The sequence below is a fragment of the Catharus ustulatus genome, chromosome 2 (genome assembly GCF_009819885.2).
Source record: "Catharus ustulatus isolate bCatUst1 chromosome 2, bCatUst1.pri.v2, whole genome shotgun sequence".
Classification (NCBI taxonomy): Eukaryota; Metazoa; Chordata; class Aves; order Passeriformes; family Turdidae; genus Catharus; species Catharus ustulatus.
In genome coordinates, this window is record NC_046222.1 from 35,559,510 (window position 1) to 35,579,611 (window position 20,102).

Consider the following 20,102-nt stretch of genomic DNA (forward strand, 5'->3'; position numbering starts at 1 on the left):
TCAGTTTGATGATGTCTTACTCTCTCATATAAATTTTAGTGGCAAAAACATCTCCTTATCTGAGATATTTATGAGAGCTGACACTGTGTGTTCTGTGAGTGCTGTAAATTAACACTAGTCATTATTTTAGTGGGGAAAAAAGTGTTATAAATTATTGTACTATTAGTCACTGGAATTGGAAGCAACCATAGTGTTGATACAGGCACAAGAGGCAGCTGTACATCCTCTCCTCCATTCCTTTTTAGTGCATATTGCATTCAGTAGAGGCAATGGTGTCTTGCATTATAAGCATAATCCTCTTCCTTCTCATCCTCTCTTCTTTCCTTCTGAATTTGTTCCAGATGGCCAAGCTAGATGTCAGAGGGTAACCATGGAGAAAAAGCTGAATTTGTAACTAGTGGCCAAATGTGATAAAAGATGATTTTGCAGTCCTTGCTTCAGCAAAATGAGAAAATCTGCCTTACTCAGATATGCTTATTTTGGTCAGGTCATACCAGGTTCCTGCTTCTAAGAAGTATTTAAGATCTGTTTCACTGTGGTATTTTCCTTTATTTACTGCAAATTAAACAGTGCCAAACAACAGCTTTATAAAAATAGAAATGAAGGTCATGTTTTCTCTTGCTGTATTCATCCCAGAAAGAGCTATCGAAGTTGTCCTGACCTGGTAGGTGATGACAGTAGTAATCAACATACAAAATATGTGAAGAAAACATTTGCTGTTTATTGGATGTAGTCCAGAAGAGATTTTGGTGGCGGTAAACACTTTGCCAGAACGAGTGCAATTGTCCCTAAGTCTGTCTTTACTTTTGGGCTGAAGAGGTTAATGCTTCCTTCAAAATGTATTTATCAGGGAATTGAATCATGTAGAGTTTCCTGGAAAGAGGGAATCTGTACAGTTTACAGTTTCACTAGCAGAAATCCATATTTTCTGATTTCTTCTCTTCCCTGACCGTATTGGCATATTGCGCATTATGCTGTAGTGGAATAATTCCAGGCACCTTCCGGTTCAGTTCTAGGTGTTGAGCACTGTGTTAACACTGCCTTGCAGATGGATGTCTGCTAAGCTGTGCTTTTAACAAAAAAAACCCCAACCCAACAACCCCAACCCAAGGTTTGCAAATCTACAGATCCAGTTGTTTAATGTCCAAAATGTAAAATTTATTTTATGTTGTTTCCTGAAGGCACATGTTGGGTTTTTTAAATTGACTTGGAGATTCTAGTATAATACAAAGGTTCTTAAATTAAAAATTCCAACATGGATTTGAGAAAATGTGACCATAATGCCTCTTTTGCTAATAAATAAAGGTTATTTGATCGCATTCCATTTGTTTTTTTTGCATCACTAGGAAGACATTTGTGTTACTGAAATGTTTTCTTGCATGTAATATAATGTTCTTTTGTGTGAGTGTGGAAGTTATTGATTCCTGAACAGGCATATTTTTCTTAGTTTTCTATCTCACTCCAATTTTCACATTTATGTTAATTTTGATACTGAGTGTTCTTTTAAAGGAAAAAAAATACACAGCTGCTGTACCAACTGTGCAACTCCTGGTTTTTACTCTTGCAACTATACATCGAGTTCCACTAGTTTTGTGTCTTGCATTCAATTAGATTGTAAGCTCTTCAAAGCAGGACACTCTGATAATTTTACACTGTTAAGATGTCAATTTACATTTATTCAGCTGTATAAATAAGAGGTTTTCATTTGGTGCTTGTCATTTTGAGGGTTTGTGGCTTCATTTTTCATTCTGTCTTCATATTTGCATTATTGATTTAACATTAACATTTGTACACCTAGATTTTAACATTGTGACACTTGAAAGGCAGAAGCAAGAAGGTCAGATGAAGCTACTTGTAATTAATTGCAGGGTGTCTGCAGTTTTGGAAAGAGTCTCAAGGCCCCAGAATCTGCTCATTCTATTGTCTGAAATGCAAACAGGTCACCTGTGTAGCCAGGTCACCAAACTGGAGCAAGGATTGCTAATGAACAGGTCCCACATTGCCTTCAACATACCTGGGGAAAGAGAACTCATTGGAAAAAAGGAATGGCCCTGGTGTGCTGAGCAGCTGATATCAGCAGTTGCTAAAGCTCTTTTGTGGTCTCCTGAGGAAAAGTGATGTGGTGGGAAGAATTCAGGTCCCAGAGTGAGCCCCTGATAAGAACTAGGCTCTTATGGTAAAGTGTGATACATAAGATTAACAGGTTATACACTAAATACTGAGTATTTTTTCAATATTTAATTGTAGTTTACAGGCAGGGATGAGTGGAGAATACATATCTGTGGGATTGCAAGGTTCAGATAGTCCCATTTGGGGGCACTGAAGCAGGAATGTAGCTTGGTTTTCAGGATACTTTCTGATAAACAGAAATGCTGGACTAAAGTTTGTGAGTTTATGCTGAGCCAGTTCCTGATCTTTATATAATTATCCTATTCTTTGTGTAATTACAGTTATTCAAGTTTAAAGAATTATATTTAAAACTAAAATATGTGTGAAGACAGCATTTCACCAGAACAGATGCGTGGTTGTATGTTGTAAAATCAAGTATGAAGTTACATGGACAACAAGGTTACATTGAACTAATCAACACTGATAAGTGAAATTTTTCTTAGTTTTCCTTATTGTAAGTTAGACAAAAAGTCTGATTCTTAAAAAATAGGCAAAAAACCCCCAAAAAACGAACCCATCACTTCTCTGGTTGGTGTTGTGTTTCATAAAGCTGACAGTTTTTCTGTCCAGCTCCATCCGTTAGTTCCTTTATCATTACTAGGCATCCAGCCTGAATTTATAGGTTGTGTGTTAAGATAAGTTTAACTCCAGAAAAGAGAATAAGAGGCTTTGAGAATGCCAAAAGTATACAAAAGTTGCAGAGCCTGGAACTACGAAAAAGGACACTGAGCAGGGAAGGGACATGACAAATCAATCGAATGTAGAAGAGGCTGTAAAAAGGGAATAATGGTGATTTGCTTTACACATTGACATCTGGAAAACAAGTAGTTGTCCTGATTTATAAAAAGTATTTTTTTAATGTAGTAGGAAAAAAACCACTAGAACCTTCAAGCACTGAAGTCAGATGGTGAGGGATCTTGTGGATGTTGCAGGAGGTTATCAGTGCAATTAGATGCCATCTGGGTGTAAGCCTGGGTCCTTCTGCACAGCAGGGTGGAAAACTGAAAACCTCATAGGGCTCCTCCAGGCTCTCTGTGTCTGCCTGTTCTGTTTCTCAGAGAGTTCAGCTGACACATCATAACATAACTCCTGCCTTTCAAAGCAATCTGACTTGCAGAACATTTAGCCCTCTGCGTTGTATCGTCTGCTCAAATCAATATTCTGGAACAAGAGACTGCTGTGCAACTTCTGCAGTTCTGTGGCAGGCTTTCCTGTGAGCTGTGGGGCACAGAGACCTGGAATGCAACTGCATGGTAACACTGTTCAGTGCAAAGCTACCTGTCCTCCTTACTTCAGTTTCCCCTTAATATACCTGAGCATGTAATACTGCCTTGTTCTGAGAAATTTGCTGTTGTACTTGTGTAGCAGTTCTTACAGTCTTACAGTCTTTCTGGCCCATTTCTTGTCTGCTGGCAGCATCATGGTATGAAATAACACTGCTTCACAAGGGAAGTGTTCCTAAATTAGTGTTCTGCAGGAAAGCAGTTGTGCAGAGAATTCACCAAGGCTACAGTTAGTTTGGGGATGTTGCACTTTTTACAGTTAACAGAGAGCAAGGGCAACTCAGAATGCAACCTCAACTTGAAATATCATTCCTTGAAAGACTCTCCCCTTGCCCAAGATTAATCTCCACAAGCTATGTCTTGGCCTCCTCTGTGTGCCAATCTGGTTGCTAAAAGCTGAAACCCCAGAAACAGGCCTGCCTGGTAATCCCTTTGATGATTACCCCCCTCCTTTTTCTGTCCCCTTGTTTTTCCTAGCAGGCAGAAGATGGGTTTATGGGGCATGCATATCCTGAGGAGCTGTTATTTTTAACCCTTTTGCTTGTTTGTTGTGAGTGCTCACCACACTGGGTGATTGTCACATACGTCATGCCTTATGCTTCCTCAAGGTTGTATAACCCATATGCTGCATGTTCTGGATAGTTTGGTTAAAGTCCTCTTACAGAGATGAAGGGCCCAGATGCTGGGAGCTTTCTGATTTTTACACATATTCCCTGTCTGCTTTCCCTCTGTGCAGTCTGCTAGATTAATTTGTGTCTCATATTGATGTTTGTATGTAAATATTTTATGATTACCATTTGTCTGATAGGTCTCAAGTCCTTTGAACCGTGGGAGCTTACAGCTTGTGTTTTTCTCAGCCATCTCAGTGTACTGTTTCTTGAATTTTATTCTAAAATTTAACTGGCTTTCTACTCTTTTCCTCTTTGGGTACTGAGTATTGTCTATTAGCAGGACTTTTTCCTTTGTGTTTGCTGTTCTGTGTGAAGATCAGGGAAGGTAAATGAGTTACTGATAGTTTTGACTTGGATCTGTCCCGAGTCAGGTTGCATGGAAATTTCTTACTGCATTCCTTCCTGCTGATCTGTAACAACTCATTTTAATTTTTTGTGATTTCTAGACCAGAGAATCAAATCAGTTGAGGCAGGGAACAATGTTTGCTCCTTTGTCTCTTTTGGTCATCTAAATTAAGGTGTGAACTCTCCAAAATGAAAGTGGTTTTTGAGACTGTTTTCTTCTAAAGTTATCAAAGATCACTGAGAGCACTTCCTTGCTCCCTTTCCTGGTGCTCTGGTTCCAATTCTCACTTCTATTTTGGCTCCTGTGTTTTTTCCTCCACCATTCTTCATGCCTTTTCCTGCTTCAATACCCTACATTTTTCCAATTCTGGTTCTCAAAAACCTGTAAAGTGAAATGTGTTGGCGTTTTCTTCTTTTAAAATTCACCTCTACAACAGACTTTGCAAGTCAGAAGACAATTGAAATCCCTTTTAGGAAAAAGCAGTTGAAAAAAAAAAAAAGAAAAAAGAGAAATTGAAATAAAAGCACCCCTTCGTCTTACCACTTCAATTAGGTTAGGTCTCAAATAATGTTAAACATCTCTCACCAATAAAACCTTATTTTTCATTTAAGTTAACATGTTTCCATCCTGTTGCACCCCAAAAATATTTTCATTCACAAACTCTGATAGAAGGAAATAAAGAAGGAAGCAGAAAAAATTGTAAATGTGTTTCTAAACTTAGCAAGAGGCTGTGGTAGACTTGGTTCACTGAGAGGCGGTGGCTGCCTGATACTCCCTTGTGCTGGTACAGGGTGCAGTTAACCAGCTGACTCTTATTTCTTCCATGTGCAAGGCAGAACTTGCTGAGTTTGGAATTGTATTTTCATTTTTTTCTCTCCATCCTCTGAGAGATGGAAAGAAGCAATTACCTTGCTTCGTAGCAGGAGCTGAATGACAGGCTCGTACTCCCAAGGAAAGCAGCAGCAGCAGGTCTCAGCAGACTGGGGGTGTTCAAAGCGCAACAATTTGAGTGCAAAATCAGTAACCAGTTCTGGCCAGTTACATATATGGGTCCATATAGAGTTCAGCCTATATGACTTTGCTGTAACCAAAAGGAATTCTAATGGTTTGAAACTAGCCATATATTCATATATATAGCCTTAGCAGCATCTCCTTGACTTATGTGGTGCTTCCATTTTCTTGGTCTGAGCCGTCATCATTCAACAAACCCTGGATGGAAAACGGAGCTGCTTGGAGACTGGTTTTTGAATCACTTTTATCTTTCTCTTATAGTTTCAAATAATCCTGATAGTCAAGCCTGTTCCTAATTACTTACTGAAATTAATGGATAGACCTAAATTATCTTCAGGTGTAATGTGTTCAGTTCATCTGAAGGATAAATGGTGTGCATAAACACCTGGGAGATAGTTAAGAAACTTGTTTTTGGGGTCTGGCCTATGGTGTGATGTGTGACCTGCCATGTGTAGGTATAGCTGTGTCATCCTCAGTCCCATATAAGGGCATAAAAACTTTTTAAACACAACTGCCCACGCCAGTAGAGCTGCAGATGCTTCAACTCAATGAGGCCTCTACTGTAAATGCTGCAATGAGTATAGTGTCTCCTTGCCTGTATGTGAAGTTTCAAAATGTTTGTAAAAACATGCTTGGAAAACATGAGAGCATAGAAAAAATACCAGCAGAAGAAGGAAATCCTTCTGCTTCGAGGTACTGGTTGGTGTTGCAAGTGGCATCCAGATCTCAGATGTGGACCCTGAGAAGCAGACAGAATTTGAATTTGATGTCATTTTAGCAAAATAAATAATAAAATTATTTCAGTATTGATTTAAGCATGCATAATTATCAAATTTAGTCTTTCATATATGGCTTATCAGCTTATGGGGCTTACATTTTAAAAGCAATGCTTTAGGAAACAATTTATTGGTGAGAATTTAATTTCTCCTAATATATAGTGCACCTTACTCTATATGTACTTGGATGTATGGCTTCATTTCTTTTTGGCAATATCCCCAGAGAGCCTTTTGTTTATAAGATAGGCTGAAGTTACATTTTGTTCAAATATAACTTGGATTTTTCTATACAACTTTTGTATTTGTTTCATCAGATGTATAAGCTTTGCCCCAACAGATTATTTTACTCTATAGCATAAATGTCTATTTGCTGAACTTTAAAAATCAACATCACAGAAAAGTCTATACAGTGAGGGTACTATAAAGTGTGGCATATTCTGTAATGATCCCATCTAGAATAATAACCCCAAGGAAAGGATTTGCCTCTTCTTTGATTCTTATGTGGATGAATGCATTAAACAGAAACTGATTCTGTGAAGAATGAAATTCTCAATGAAATTGAGAAGAAAAATTGAGTAATTCCTTGTGTGATAAAAACTTCAGATTGAGAGAGGGAGGAAAGTTTTCTGAAGGAGTCCAGTAAGCAGAGTTACTGCTCTGTAGTTTTGTGTCAGTGTTACATATTTCTGTATTTCTGTATTGTAGCAATTACCTGATTGTTAATATAAACCACAAACACTCCTGAACTGCTTAAAAGATTATGGAGTGATAAAGCAATAAAATTTAAAGAATTGTAAGTTAGTTTGGTTTAACTGATAAGTTCTTGGACAAGATCCTGTAGGACTGTATTATTCCTTGAGATTTTTTTCTTACAATTGTATTATGATGTTTTGGGTATGATTTATTTAAACAAAACAATAATGCGTTTACTGACTATAAGAATATAAGTTTTTGTGGTACAATGTGTTCTGAATGGTTCCTTGTCAAAGTCATCTTTCAAAGCCAATAGGATCAATTTAAAAATAGTGTCATAAAATACAAAGAAGCAGTAAAAAAAATTAGATCTATGTCCAGCAGGCCTCATGGGGCACAGCTGATGTTGACTTTTCAGTGGTCTTTTGTTCACAGACAAAGGACCTACTCAGGCTCCATGCAGAGGCCCACCTCTGAGGATATTAAATTGTGTGTTCACTGGATTTGTTGTCTTGCTTGAATTTGGTTTTGGTATCAGAACTGAAGAATAGTGATACCATAGAAAAAAGATTTTTTGATTGCATTTCTGATATACTCTGTAAGGTGCAGGACTTTCTTAGGCTATAAATTAACTGTGTGCTTTATTGAATACCACTAATGCATACAGTAATTCAGTCCATTGTGAAAGCCACCAATCTCTCATTCTTCTTGGTGAAAAGAATGTGTGGGAATTCAGATTCAGAAAGTTCCAATTAGTTGGGTGGCAGGGAATGTGGTTCTTATTTGACTATTGTGCTGCAGTCCAGGCAGTCCATTCTTGCCACCAGATAGTATTTAAGCTTTGTAGCTGCAAAAGAAAAAAATCTGGATGTCCTCATCTGTTTTGGGTACGGCTGGGAGTTGACAGTGATTATTATTTTGGGGAGAGTACTGAGCATTCTTCAGCTGTGCCATTTTATTGCATTATTTCCTATTGCTCTGTGTTGTGCAAAGGTGCTGGTGTTGAATAGGATTGTGCCCCAGCATGCTAAATACTGTCAAATCCATATGAATGTCTAGTTCTGAGTAATTTCTAACCAGGAGAGTTCATCAAGAAGGGGTAAAGTTCTTTTTTGAAAGCCTAATCTGATGGCAAATTGACTGGAGATTCAAGTAGTCTCCATAAATCCCTTGGCTTTTCAGGAGTGCTCCAGCAGTAGTGGTTGCATGGTCCCCCTCCCCAACATGCTGAAATAGTCTTATTCAGGATGTGCCTGGGCACGTTGATTGAATCACCCAGCAAATGTCAGTCATCACAGGTTGTTTGGAAAACTAGATACACTGCTGCCAAGTGAAATTGTGCAGGAAAAGGAGGCAGCTCCGTGCTGGAGCTTAGGAATGGAGTAACAATTAATGGATCCTATTAAAGCTAGAGAGGAAAATTAGGTAGGGAGATGATTACTTTATCTGGGATTTGGATTTAGCACTATAGAACTGTGTCTGTTGCTGGTTGTTCAGTTTGTAGAGTTCAGACTCTTCTGGGGTCGACAAAAAGTAGACTTTTTGCGTCTTCATGAATTGAAAAATAGTATTTCAAGTGAAAATAGAAACTGCTCATGTCCCCAAAGGATGCTGCTTTTTGTTGCATCATAGTTTTTAAAGTACAAACTGTACACTTTAGGAAAGGAATGATTAACGAAAGAGGGGATGTTAGCATACTTCACCAAGTCACTAAGAAAGAGGGAGTGGTATCCCTGGTGTGGAAGAGGCATTCACAACCCGTTTTCAGAATTTCTCAGACCACTCTTAAAATGTGTCCTCAGTACGGGATACTTTGCAGTGGTTTTCCACCACTCTGTGGCTTCAGTTTAATATAAAGTCACCATGGATGCATTACATGTGCATGTCTATACTGGGAATTGCTGATCCCAACCCATGCTTTAAGTTACAGCCTAATTATTTTATTGAGGGTGGCCAGAATGTTCGGTGTATCAATGAAAGTACAGGTGTCTCAGGTGGGTCAGGCAGTCATGAGGTCAGTAAAAGTTATGATGTAATTGGGGGTTTTAAAGGCAAAAGAAGCTGAGCTTACATGCAGAATTAGTTTTTTGAACCCAACCATATCTCACTTGGATCCAGAGCTTTGTTTCAAGGCTATGCTTTTGGTTTAGATGATTTGAGGGAAGCCCAGCCCAATTATTGTGATGTGGCCTTAAATAAGCTCATCTCTCTCTCTGCATGGGCTATAAGTAGTCCTAAGTGCAATTGCCTAATCCTTACCTGCCCCAAGGACAGCTCTCGTAGAAAGAGGGGTTCCTCTTGGAGATCCTCTCAAGGTGGGATCAAAGCAGAGAATTGTGAGGTCTCCATTATATTGGCTAGACTGCTGAAAAATGTTCCTTAATCTTCCTATCTATGTGATAGGTACATAAGATTGGACTCAATGCTCTTGGAGGTCTTTCCCAAGATTAATGATCCTATTTATTTATATATATATCTGTGCACATATAAAAACATTTAAATAAAATTTATTTTTATTAATTGTTTTTCATTTCCCCGATAAAATACCTGTGACCAGCTAGAATTTCTGTGAGGAGAATGAAAAAACATCGCATCTTTTTAAATGTCAATGATTGATTAAAATATTCCCCTTTTTAAATTTGAGAATGTGATCAGGTTGCAGAATACAAGTCATGTCTCTGCCCCAATGTGAACTCATCTGGTTGTCACATCCCAAGGCCTGTATTACAAGGAGTCATCAAGATCCTGAACAAAGACAGTCAAACTTTATATAGTGAAAAAGAAGCTTTCTTTTTAGTTCTTTTGTAAAAAAGTATTATAAAAGCAATCTTTTTTGCCCTTCCAAGCATTTTACACTACTTTTTGAATTTTGTCTAACCAGAGGAATCTGGTTAGTAATAAAACTTGCATTGAACTCTAATGGAAGAAGTTTAGATTGGGGCACTTGCTTTCAATTATTAATTTGAGGATTTTTTTAGTGTTTGGGAATCTTACTGAAAATTTGGTGGCAATACAATTGCAAAAGCACGTGCAGATATCTCAGTGTCATATATATGTTTGTGTACATTTCTGGAATGTAGTTGGGATGGGGAGAAAGACAGATGAAGCCTGATTCTCCATATTCCTCTTTTTTTTTCTCTGTAAGATGGTGATGTTTGGATTTCATGCAATTTGACATGTCAGTCATGCTCTTGGCAAGTGACTGCACAAAGATAATAGCAGCAGGAGAAACAGAGCTCTGCTCCTCTGGGCTCTTACAGAAAGGCTGGATTGCTGTCTTTGAGCCAGCACATGGATGAAAGTCTGCTGTCAAAGCCTCATTTACCAAAGAGGTAGATAGCAATTTTATGTATTGAGGGAATAGAAATAACCAGCCTCACTCTTGGACACCTGCCTTTCAGATACACATTTGTCAGTCAGAGAACAGAGAACTGAGTGCTGCAGATGCAAAGCAAACACTTTCATGTCTTCTCTGAATATGTTTTAAGGCCAGTTTTCCTGCATGGGTATCCATAATTGTTATTGTCTATAATTTTGTAGCTTCTGCAAGTTGTAATTTGGTCCAGGCCCCATAGCTTCCAGATGGTTTTGGATAAGTGGAAGTTGAGCACTTGTTATAGATGCTATTCCAAAGATCATTTTCCCATATGCATATGCAGTGTTGCATATGTTGTTCATAACATACAGCTAATGACAGAAAGCAATGACATCACCATCCCTGGAAGTGTTCCAAAGGCATGTGGATGTGGCACCTGGGGACATGGTTTGCTGGGGAACACAGTCATGCTGGTTTAAAAGTTGGACTCGATCTTGTAGATATTTTCCAACTATAGTGATTTTATGATTCTATAAACATTTGCTGTAAATGTTCGCTATATGTGTGCACAATGGCTCTCAAAATGTGTAGTTAACATTTGAGCATTTAGATACTTTTCAGAGCCAATAAAGACATTGTTGTGCTTCATTTTTTTTTGTTTTTTTTAGATACTGACCGAGCTTTAGTGCTGCTGGAAGAATATTGCAAAAAACTACGGAAGCCAGAAGAACAACAACTGAAAAAAGCCATCAGAAAGGTGATGGGCATCTTTAAGAGCAGCTTGTTTCAGGCGCTTCTAGGTAGGTACTAATGTTTAATACTTAGTGCACTCTCTTGGAGACCAGAGCTAGGTCAGACCTAGTAATTTTCCTATTAGTCACTATTTAATTTGTGTTTATGGTGAAAAGCTTGTTGAGATGATCCTTACAGGCTCTCTGAGTGGAAACTCATTGTCCTGATGATTCTAAGGTATTTTCTTACTTACAGAGGAAGAAAAGTAACTGAAACCTAATACAAGTTAAGGTATTGAATAGTTACTCCTAAACCTTGCTGCTTTTCTTTATTTAATGGAAGATACAGGATCAGAGTAGAATATAACTGTTTATGCAAAACTGAAGATGAAGCCATCTCCACAGGTAAATGGTCAAAGTTTATTCATTTCACGGGCACCAAGTAGCATTGAAAATCTTTGTGTCTTTTGAATTGTGTTTTTGTGAAATGTGTTAGCAGAGAAACTCAAAAATGAGTTAAGAAAATTTCTCCAGGACACATTTTGCAGTGTTCAAACAGATGTATCACTCAGTCTTTCTTCCACTTACTTGAAGATCCCCATTTCATCTTGTAAATTATGTTAAAATCAAGTGCTTGGTTGTTGTGGAGCTTATATAAAGCAACCTCCATGAGTTATTATGTATAATGTTTTCAAGGTCATGAACATACCTGTTTGCCTTGGCATTCCTGGTGTTCCTTGTGCTGTGCCTGAGCTGCCAGTCATGGGAAGGGGTGACTGTAACTGTGCATCTCCCTTGCTCTACCTCCCTCTGCCCTCTTGCTTACATTGCATGGCCCTTCCTTCACACACATCTACATTTTGTGAGGAAGTCATCTCAAGGGTGCATTTCCTAACACAAGTTATGTTTGTGGGGGCACACATGCCTTCAACTTATGGCTCTTTGAAGCCAGAGTATACTGTGCTCCTTGCAGAACTACAGTCAGGACCAGTTATGGAAAAATTTTAATTATATGTCATAAAAGTGGAAGCACATCAATAATGCATTATTATTGTGAAGACAATAGAGATCTGGGATTCGTTTCAGGATTTTCTGTAGCATTTGTGGAAAATGTGTATTACCAGTCTCCAACATTTCCTGCAGAATTAATTAATGTTAATGCTATTTTACTTGTAACTTTTCTGAACTTCTTTAAAGCGATTAGCTTTATTTTATAAACTCTACACAATTTTAATTTATCTGTATGTTCTAAAAAAGGAAATAGATTAATAATTGAATTGAATTTACCAAATAGTTGTAAATAGATTTAGAAAAAAATATGTTGGATCTTTCCATATTGTTTCTATGAAGGTGGCTATGGATATAGAAATGTGTACTGAAGAAATACACCAGTCATGGAAGTGACATTAGCTGTACATTTGCTTCTGCACTACTTGGAAGTAGTGAGAATACTTCAGAGTATTTTGACATGTGTGCTTTGTGTGTGGCTACACTACAATATCTGTTGATGTATTACACATGTTAGAAATGAAAAAGTGACTGTAGCTACAATAAGGTTGAATCCAAAGAAGAACTTACATATTTTGATTGCTGCAATAGCAGATTGAAGAGTATTATGTTACAGAAGTTAGCATTTTAATTTGTGAGCGTTTAGATGTCTTTTCCTTCTTCTTAAATGCTTTCTTTTGTAGAAGAGATTTGGGAATGGTGAGATGTGTTCAAAGTCTCTCATTATTACATTTAGTTTGTCACTTGATTGGTCTAGATTCTGGAACAATACTAAAGAGGGATCTCTTCTCTGTGAGAGGAGACATCCCACACATTTTAAGTGTGGTAGATGATATTACACAACAAATGATGAGATTCTTGCCTAATTAGTATTTAAAAAGACCCTGACTTCCATAACATCTGTTTTAACTTCATGGCATAGTTTCCCTATTCACCTATAAATCAGACCACCACACAAAAGAATACCTAAGGCAGACCTTCTGGTCTCTTTTTCAGTTCTGTGCTCCTAATGTTCCTTTGTCTTTTATATTTACACAATGTCTAATGCTCTTGAAAGTGTCCATTTTTCTGTTCCTGATCTTAATGAAACTTGATTTCTAGAGTCTGAGAATTCACTGCTTTCCAAAACTGTCTCATTTATAGCTGTCAAGTGTTGGTTTTATCCAGAATGATTGACCTTTGAAATATTTAGGCTGAACTACTAATGAAAAATGTGATTTTTTTTTTTTGTACAGAATCCTTTACCTGGATACAGAGGTGCACATTCTTACCAGAAATAAAGTTAACATAATTTTATATGCCAAATTCAGTTTTTGTAGGTCCCACAGCTTTGGTGGAATTTGCTTCCTTTACAAATAAATTCATCCATTGTAACTCTCTCTGTCCTTCAAATGTGGGTTCAAGTCTCTTTAACTTCCAAAAGGCTTTGAAAATCTGTAGGATGTCTTAAATTAAGTATAACAAGAACAGATAAAGAAAAATAATAATAAGAGTCACTTTTCAAATCTAGTGTCATCTAGTTCCTTTTATTCTCAAATTTATGCTTGTGTGATTATGCTGATTTGATTCAGCCATCTTTGAACTTGGTTTCTCAATGTGTGTTTTACTATTTTGATCTTCAATGTGCTTCATAAATATTAAATGTGGACTACTGAACAGTGGGGTAACATGAGAGAAAGGAAGATTCAATATTTTTCTTGCATATATTCTGCACATGCAAGAAGCCACTACAATCATGTAAGGAAAAGTTCTGTAAGTGATTTACAGAAGGATTATTTAAGGATTGTCCTTTTACATTTTAATTCGGGTTCAAAAGCATTCCTTTCTCCCTTTGGGCTGTTCTTGTTGCTGAACTTCTTGCTGGAGTGTTCAGTGACAGCTGAGTTAGTTGCTAAGAGGCACATTTTCAAAGTGACATGTGGAACTGCAGTCTCTGGAGTTCCTATTTACACTCCGGTGGCCCAAACACAATGCTTTGAAAATCCAGCCCTGAGAGGAGGAAGGAGAAGAAATTCTTCTGAAAGAGCATGCAAGGGAAAGAACATGAATTTAGATATTGACATTACTCTTAAGTTAATTCTAGATTTCTTTCACCAGAAGCATTTTACCCATTCTTCTATGGGCAGTGAGGAGTTATGCTGTTGTAAGGATTGTTTTCTTTTTGTAGGGTCATCTGTAGCTAGCTGATAGTAAAATCACAAGGTTCTCTTAAATTTTAGCACATGGTGCTGATGTGAACATTTTTAAAACCCTGCAAGGAAGAGGAAATGAAACCTCCAGAAATCAAAATGCCTTATTTGTGAGATTGTCTCATAATGGGGCATTTTGGAGACATCATGCTGAGATAAAAAAGGGAAATCATGGAAGAGAGTAATAATGCATACAGTCATCTGGATGTGTCAAAGCAACCAAATATTTTTTTGTTCCAGTTCTGTTCTTTAGGAAACTTAATCAATTTTAAAAATGCAGTACATAGTTCAGTAGAATTTATTTCTAGAAACCTCTGCTGTACATTTGTCTAGCCTTCATTTCATTAAGAAAAGTGCATGATTCCACAGCTTAGAGGGTGGTTCTGTGGAATGAGAATGGATAAAAGAGGTTTATGTCAGGGTTGTTTTGGTTTTTTGTAGATACATCTCTATAAAACATAATTTTGTTTCTAGTAGGAATTAAAGTGCCACAAATAACTTTAATCATCTTATGCAGTATTAGGTAAAAACTAATCTCAATAGGTTTTTCTAAAATTCGGATAAACCCAATCTGCAGTTGATGACGTATTTCCTGAGGACTTTGAAACCACATCTTACGGTTTTTTCTCATGCTTGCGTAACTTTGCCTAAATTTTAAAATGCCATATTTACAATTAAAATCCGCATCGCTTTTTTTTTTTTTTAAATGGTATTGTACCATTTCTGCAAAATAATGCAGATGTTCTAAAACTGCTCATCTTAAAAATTCCTGCAGTAAACATTACTGTTACAAAATTTACTCATCATCTGTGTCACAGCCTGCTCTTAGAGACTCAGGATACGATGCTACATTTCCCATAGGCCGTTTTTTTAGACTCTTTCTCATCCAACTCACTTTTAAATAAACCTTGTTATAAAAATCCATTTTAAAAGAGTGATCATGTCTTTTAAACCAACTCAGAAAGGAAGTCAGATAATTTTTCTGCGATCACATATTACTCTTCTTGTAAAATATTGTATAAATGAAGTGGAAGTATAACTCAATAGTGTTACATTAGTCTCCAGAATTGCAGAGATCTAGTTAAATCTTGTATTCTTCCGTGTTACTGAAAGGTGCCTAGGACAGATAGGGTATATGAAGAGAACATTTCAGAGATCCAAAGCAAGTTTCCCTCTGGTTTGCTTATTCTAGAGCATATGTATGTATTAAAAATAGCATAGTCTTTGAGAAATGCAAGTGTTTATTATAGCTAGCATGAAGCAAGCCGAGAGTTTGATTTCCTCTGGGTTTGTCTTAGTTTGATTGACCTCGGTGTCTACAAAGTTGTGAGGTGCGACTGACAGTTCTCTTGCACTTAGGGCCATGGTGAAATTTCTGGCTAGCTTAAATATGAAGAAAACTGGAGAGGAACCTATCATAGGAGTAATGATGGAATGTTGCAACATGTCACTGTCATAAAAAGAAAAGTCTAAGAATGAAAAATGAGGAAGACTTTGATAGGCATAGCTAGGCACATCAACTAAGAATAATGACGAAAAACATTCCCCACATTATGTAGGCTTTAATGCTGGGAAGAATAATGATACTGTTGACCATATAGGGAGAAGAAGAAAATATAGGAAATTAGTAGGAAGACAAGGAATTTGTTTAGGCATGTTTTGTTTAAGGAGAAACTTTTAAATTTGAGACTAGAGGGAAGGAGATGAGTCAGGACTGGGGAATAGGTTTATGAAAAGCAGGACACATGATAAGAAAAGCAGACCCCCATCACAGTCCTGGGCTGGAGATGGGGCCTAAACCAAAGCAGATATGAAGAACAATTATAGAATCCAGAAAACGCAAAAATGGAGGGCTGGTCATACATGGTAGTGCTGAGAGTTGCACAAAAGGCACAGAAATAATCTATTAAATACTGAAGATTGTTACTGTCTGCTCCTGTGATCTGTCTTTAAGAAATACTGCTATCATATTTTCAGGCTTTTCTTCACAATCACCAAGATCTCTTTTGTACTTCTTTGAGCAGACATTTAACATTCATGGCACCACAGAAAACAAGGCAATGTCCGATTTCACAAGGTTCCCCATAAAGCTGCTAGCACTGAGGAAATCCAAACAGAGAACCTGTTTGACCGTCACCTTTCTGAGATGAGGCAATGGTGACTCTCACTACTACCCATCTTTCTCAGTCCCTAGGAGGAAGCATGTTTCAGTACTCAGTGCTGTGTCAGTGTTTCAGGGACCCGAAGGACATGAATTGCTGTGCTGGGAAACTTTTCAACAGGATAGCACAACTGGGAGTTGCCTATTCATGCTTGCCAAGCTTGCTCTCGGTAGGTTTTTGTCCCTCTCACATGTTTGGTGTGCTCAACCACTTGCAGTGCTCTTGGATGTAAGGTCACTTGTCTCCTATGTCATTGCTCTTGACTTACTCTTAGTGAGCTGGTTTCTGGTCATGTTTCTCCCACAGTAACAACACTGAATTCCTCAGGTGTTGATCCAGTGCAGCCAAGCCTATGTGCAGCCCAGGGACATTAAGCAGTCTTCTTGCTCAGGGCCTGCATCCACCATTCATGATGTCAAAGAATAAAACCTCTTTTGATTTTGCTTGCCTGGGATCATGTGTTGGGGTGATTCTCTCAGAAATTTATATTCAGACCTTCCCTGACTGAGAAATACAGATTCTTCTATAGCTGTATCTAAAAATATTGAAACCCTCGCTGACTGTTAAAAATGTCGAGGAGCAAAAGAAATGTGCAAAACCTCTTCAGTGCTCTGTCACATTTGAGAGATGCTCAAATGACATCTCTGACAATGGGGAAGCCTGTTATTACTCTGCACAGAGTCCTACTTTCCCAAACTGGCATCTTTCTTTGTTGCAGCATAAATTACAGCAGAACTGAAATTTAAATTCAAGGGCAGCTTTTGTTTTGCCTGAAGACAGCTGCAGCTGCTTTTATTCTTGAAGTCCAATTCTCTTAGTAAGCAAATTTTGTGCTTTCTCTCAAAAGAGCTAAAGGTAGTGCTCAATTTTTGGGATGGTTTGAAGCTGTGTGATCTTTTTTAAGAGCTGGGGGCTGGATTGCAGCCAGCTGGAGGAGCTAACCCTTACAATTCTCTAGTGAAAGTCTGGTCACAAGGAGTGGACTATTTGTTAAAAAGAAAGAAGAAAAGGCAGTGGTTTCTAGTGGATTTTGGCCCACTGCTGTTTTTGCTTCCATGGCAGTGCAATTTCTCCTGCATTATTATAATTTCTCTCAATCTCTTACAATTCCTCCCAACCCATGGTGCATGTGGATCTTTTGGAGTAAATAAGACTTCTTTGCTTCTATCAGGTTGCATTGACAGTGGGCAGAGGGTCCAGATTTAGCTGGTGAGAGCTGGAAGGTGGATGCATGTGGAGAAAGAAGACAGACATCATGTTGTTATAGAGGAATTAGAGTGAAGATACCCAGGGAGGGGAGTTTCACAGACTGACAGAATGGGTCAGGTTGGAATGGACCACTGGTGTCCCAAGTGGAGATCATCTATTCCAACCTCCCTGCTTAAGGGGGGTTTCCTAGAGCACATCACTGCGAATTGCATTCAGATGGCTTTTGCATATGTCCAGGGAGGAGACCCATAACTTCTCTGGGCAATCTTTGTGTTTCATTGAACTCTGAAATGTTACCCAGCTTTTCTTGATTGTGTCTGTTATGGAGGAGCTGAAATATTTCTCAGAATTGCTTTAGCCTTTGGGACTTCCTGGATGTTCAGGTGACGTCTTACTGGTTAGAGATGAGCAGAGAGCCAGGGCATGGTGTTCTCTGTTCTTGCTGGCCAGCCTGGTGATGTGAGTAGCCAGCTTCTTAATATGAAAGCTATTTCCCACCTTGAGGGAAGGTGTGTGCAAAGATGTGGGAATCTTGGATGGGTAACCTAAATGGGTTTTCATTTGAAAGAATTTAAATATTAAAAGCTTGTGAATTACCAGGAAAGACCTCAACCCAAACCCAAAGCTCTGCTACCTCTTGCATTTATGGAAGTGGATGCCGATGAACTCTGGTAAACAGAAGATCCCAGCCCAAGTCTGTATCTGGATTCTCAGTCTGTCTGAGCATAAGAAGAAACCGATTACAGCACTGATACAACCTGGGTAATACATAATCACTTGTAATCCTAATGCAACCCTCTGCTCGTGTTTTGCTGCCTTTTAACCCACGAATGATAACATTTATGTCTCAGACAAGGAATTCAGAACCCTTGGGGACTTTTGTGATTTGAAATGCAAAAGCTGTGCATTAGAAATAAACCATTTTTAATATGAGCAGTGTGATACATGTTGAGGTTGTTGGTTTTCAATATCCAGCAAGGAATAAAAGCTGGTTTAGTTTCTGTAGGGTTTGGTTTTTTGATTTGGTGTGGTTTTTTTGGGGTTTTTTTTTGAGTGCATCTTGGCCATATGGATTCTGTGTATAATTAGAATTAATAAAATGCAGTTGCAGCAGCTGTTACTGTGTGGCTGCTGTCCCAATGTGAAGCTTTTCTTTTTCTTTGCATTAAATAGGGATAGCCCTTTATTGTTGCCTTGTGATGAGAACTAGAGACAAATTATTGAGAGATTCATTTAGATAATTTGGTTTTAGTTTGAATAATGCAGTTTCTTTTTTCAGGCTGACAGAATATAAAAGAACAATGAGATAGATTATTTTCTTTTGGTGTTAAAGAAAGAAAGACTGGATTTATATCTTGCTAATGTAGTTTGTGTATCTACTAATAAAATGGAAGAAAATAATCTGGAGCAAGCTGTTCCATCACTAATCCCAATGTTTATTTTTGTCTCTAAAATAGCATAGCTTTTCTCCCCTGCTAATATTTTGGTCTGCAGAGTCATTTTAGGCTAGACTGTGATGTGATTTTTGTTCAGTGAGTATAACTTTTTAAGAATTGCATGGTAATTTTGAAATCACAGAAACATTCTAGCCTTGAAGAATGTTGTACCCTATGTTTCTCAAAGCTGTTATAAATGAGCCAAGCTTATTGCCAGTGCCACCACTGTGGATCTTTTGGAATTTCAGCAATCTTTTTACTTAACCCTGTGCTTCCATTGTGTTGTGGGAGTCAGTGAAAAATACTGATTGGAGTGATTTAAGTGGAATTGGGATTGAGCACTGAACAGTAAGATGCATCAAAGTAAACGAGTTAATCTTAGATACACATACATGTTTATATTTGTGACTATATATATATGTATGTATAGAATGCTTATATGAATTCATGCATACATATTGTGTCAGGTAACTGTGGATATTGTATTTATCTCATACTTCTGCTGTAGTTTGCTCAGGTATTATTCTGTCCTTGGGAGCTCTGTTGAGTATTAAAGTGTGTCTTGACAAGAAATGCTGCAGACTGTGTTGTTCATTCCCATTGCACATTAATTCTGTTGTGAGGTCCATTTTCTGTGGTTGTGTTTGTGTTCTGTCACCATGATCTGCCTCTGAGATAATTATGTGCTCTTTGCAAAGGAGTCTGAATTTATGTCTTTTAATTTGTTCTTTCCTATCTTCATTTTGTCGTCATAGCTGTGTGGCTTTGAATATCTGCTGATATAGCTGATTAAGGCACCATTGCATAAAATCCCAGGCTTTAGAAATAGAAAATAGTTCTATAGTAATTATCATTACATGTTGTTACATACATGTTATTTTGTGTTATGCTGAAAGGATGTGCTATTTCCAAATAATGTGAAAGAAGAGAGTTAGGTAAGTGATGGGAGGGCAGTGCTATAACTAAGCCAGTTGTGATGACTGAGTTCAATTGCTGAACATACATGCAATGTGATACTTCTTATTTATTTGACCTCAAACTTGTTTTCTTCAAAAATCCTGCTTCATTCAGTGTGCAGAAGGGGTAGGACTCAGCTCATGAG

General features: G+C 37.8%; 1 protein-coding gene across 11 annotated transcripts in view; it reads left to right on the top strand.

The window, feature by feature from the left end:
• Window positions 1-20,102, top strand: part of DLG2 (discs large MAGUK scaffold protein 2) — a 1,022,753-nt gene that overhangs the window by 6,593 nt on the left and 996,058 nt on the right. For all 11 annotated transcript variants that reach the window (XM_033052881.2, XM_033052884.2, XM_033052883.2 and 8 more), the window contains one exon: window positions 10,934-11,065. In XM_033052881.2, the coding sequence (XP_032908772.1) occupies window positions 10,934-11,065 (132 nt within the window). The remainder of the gene's footprint in view (window positions 1-10,933; window positions 11,066-20,102) is intronic.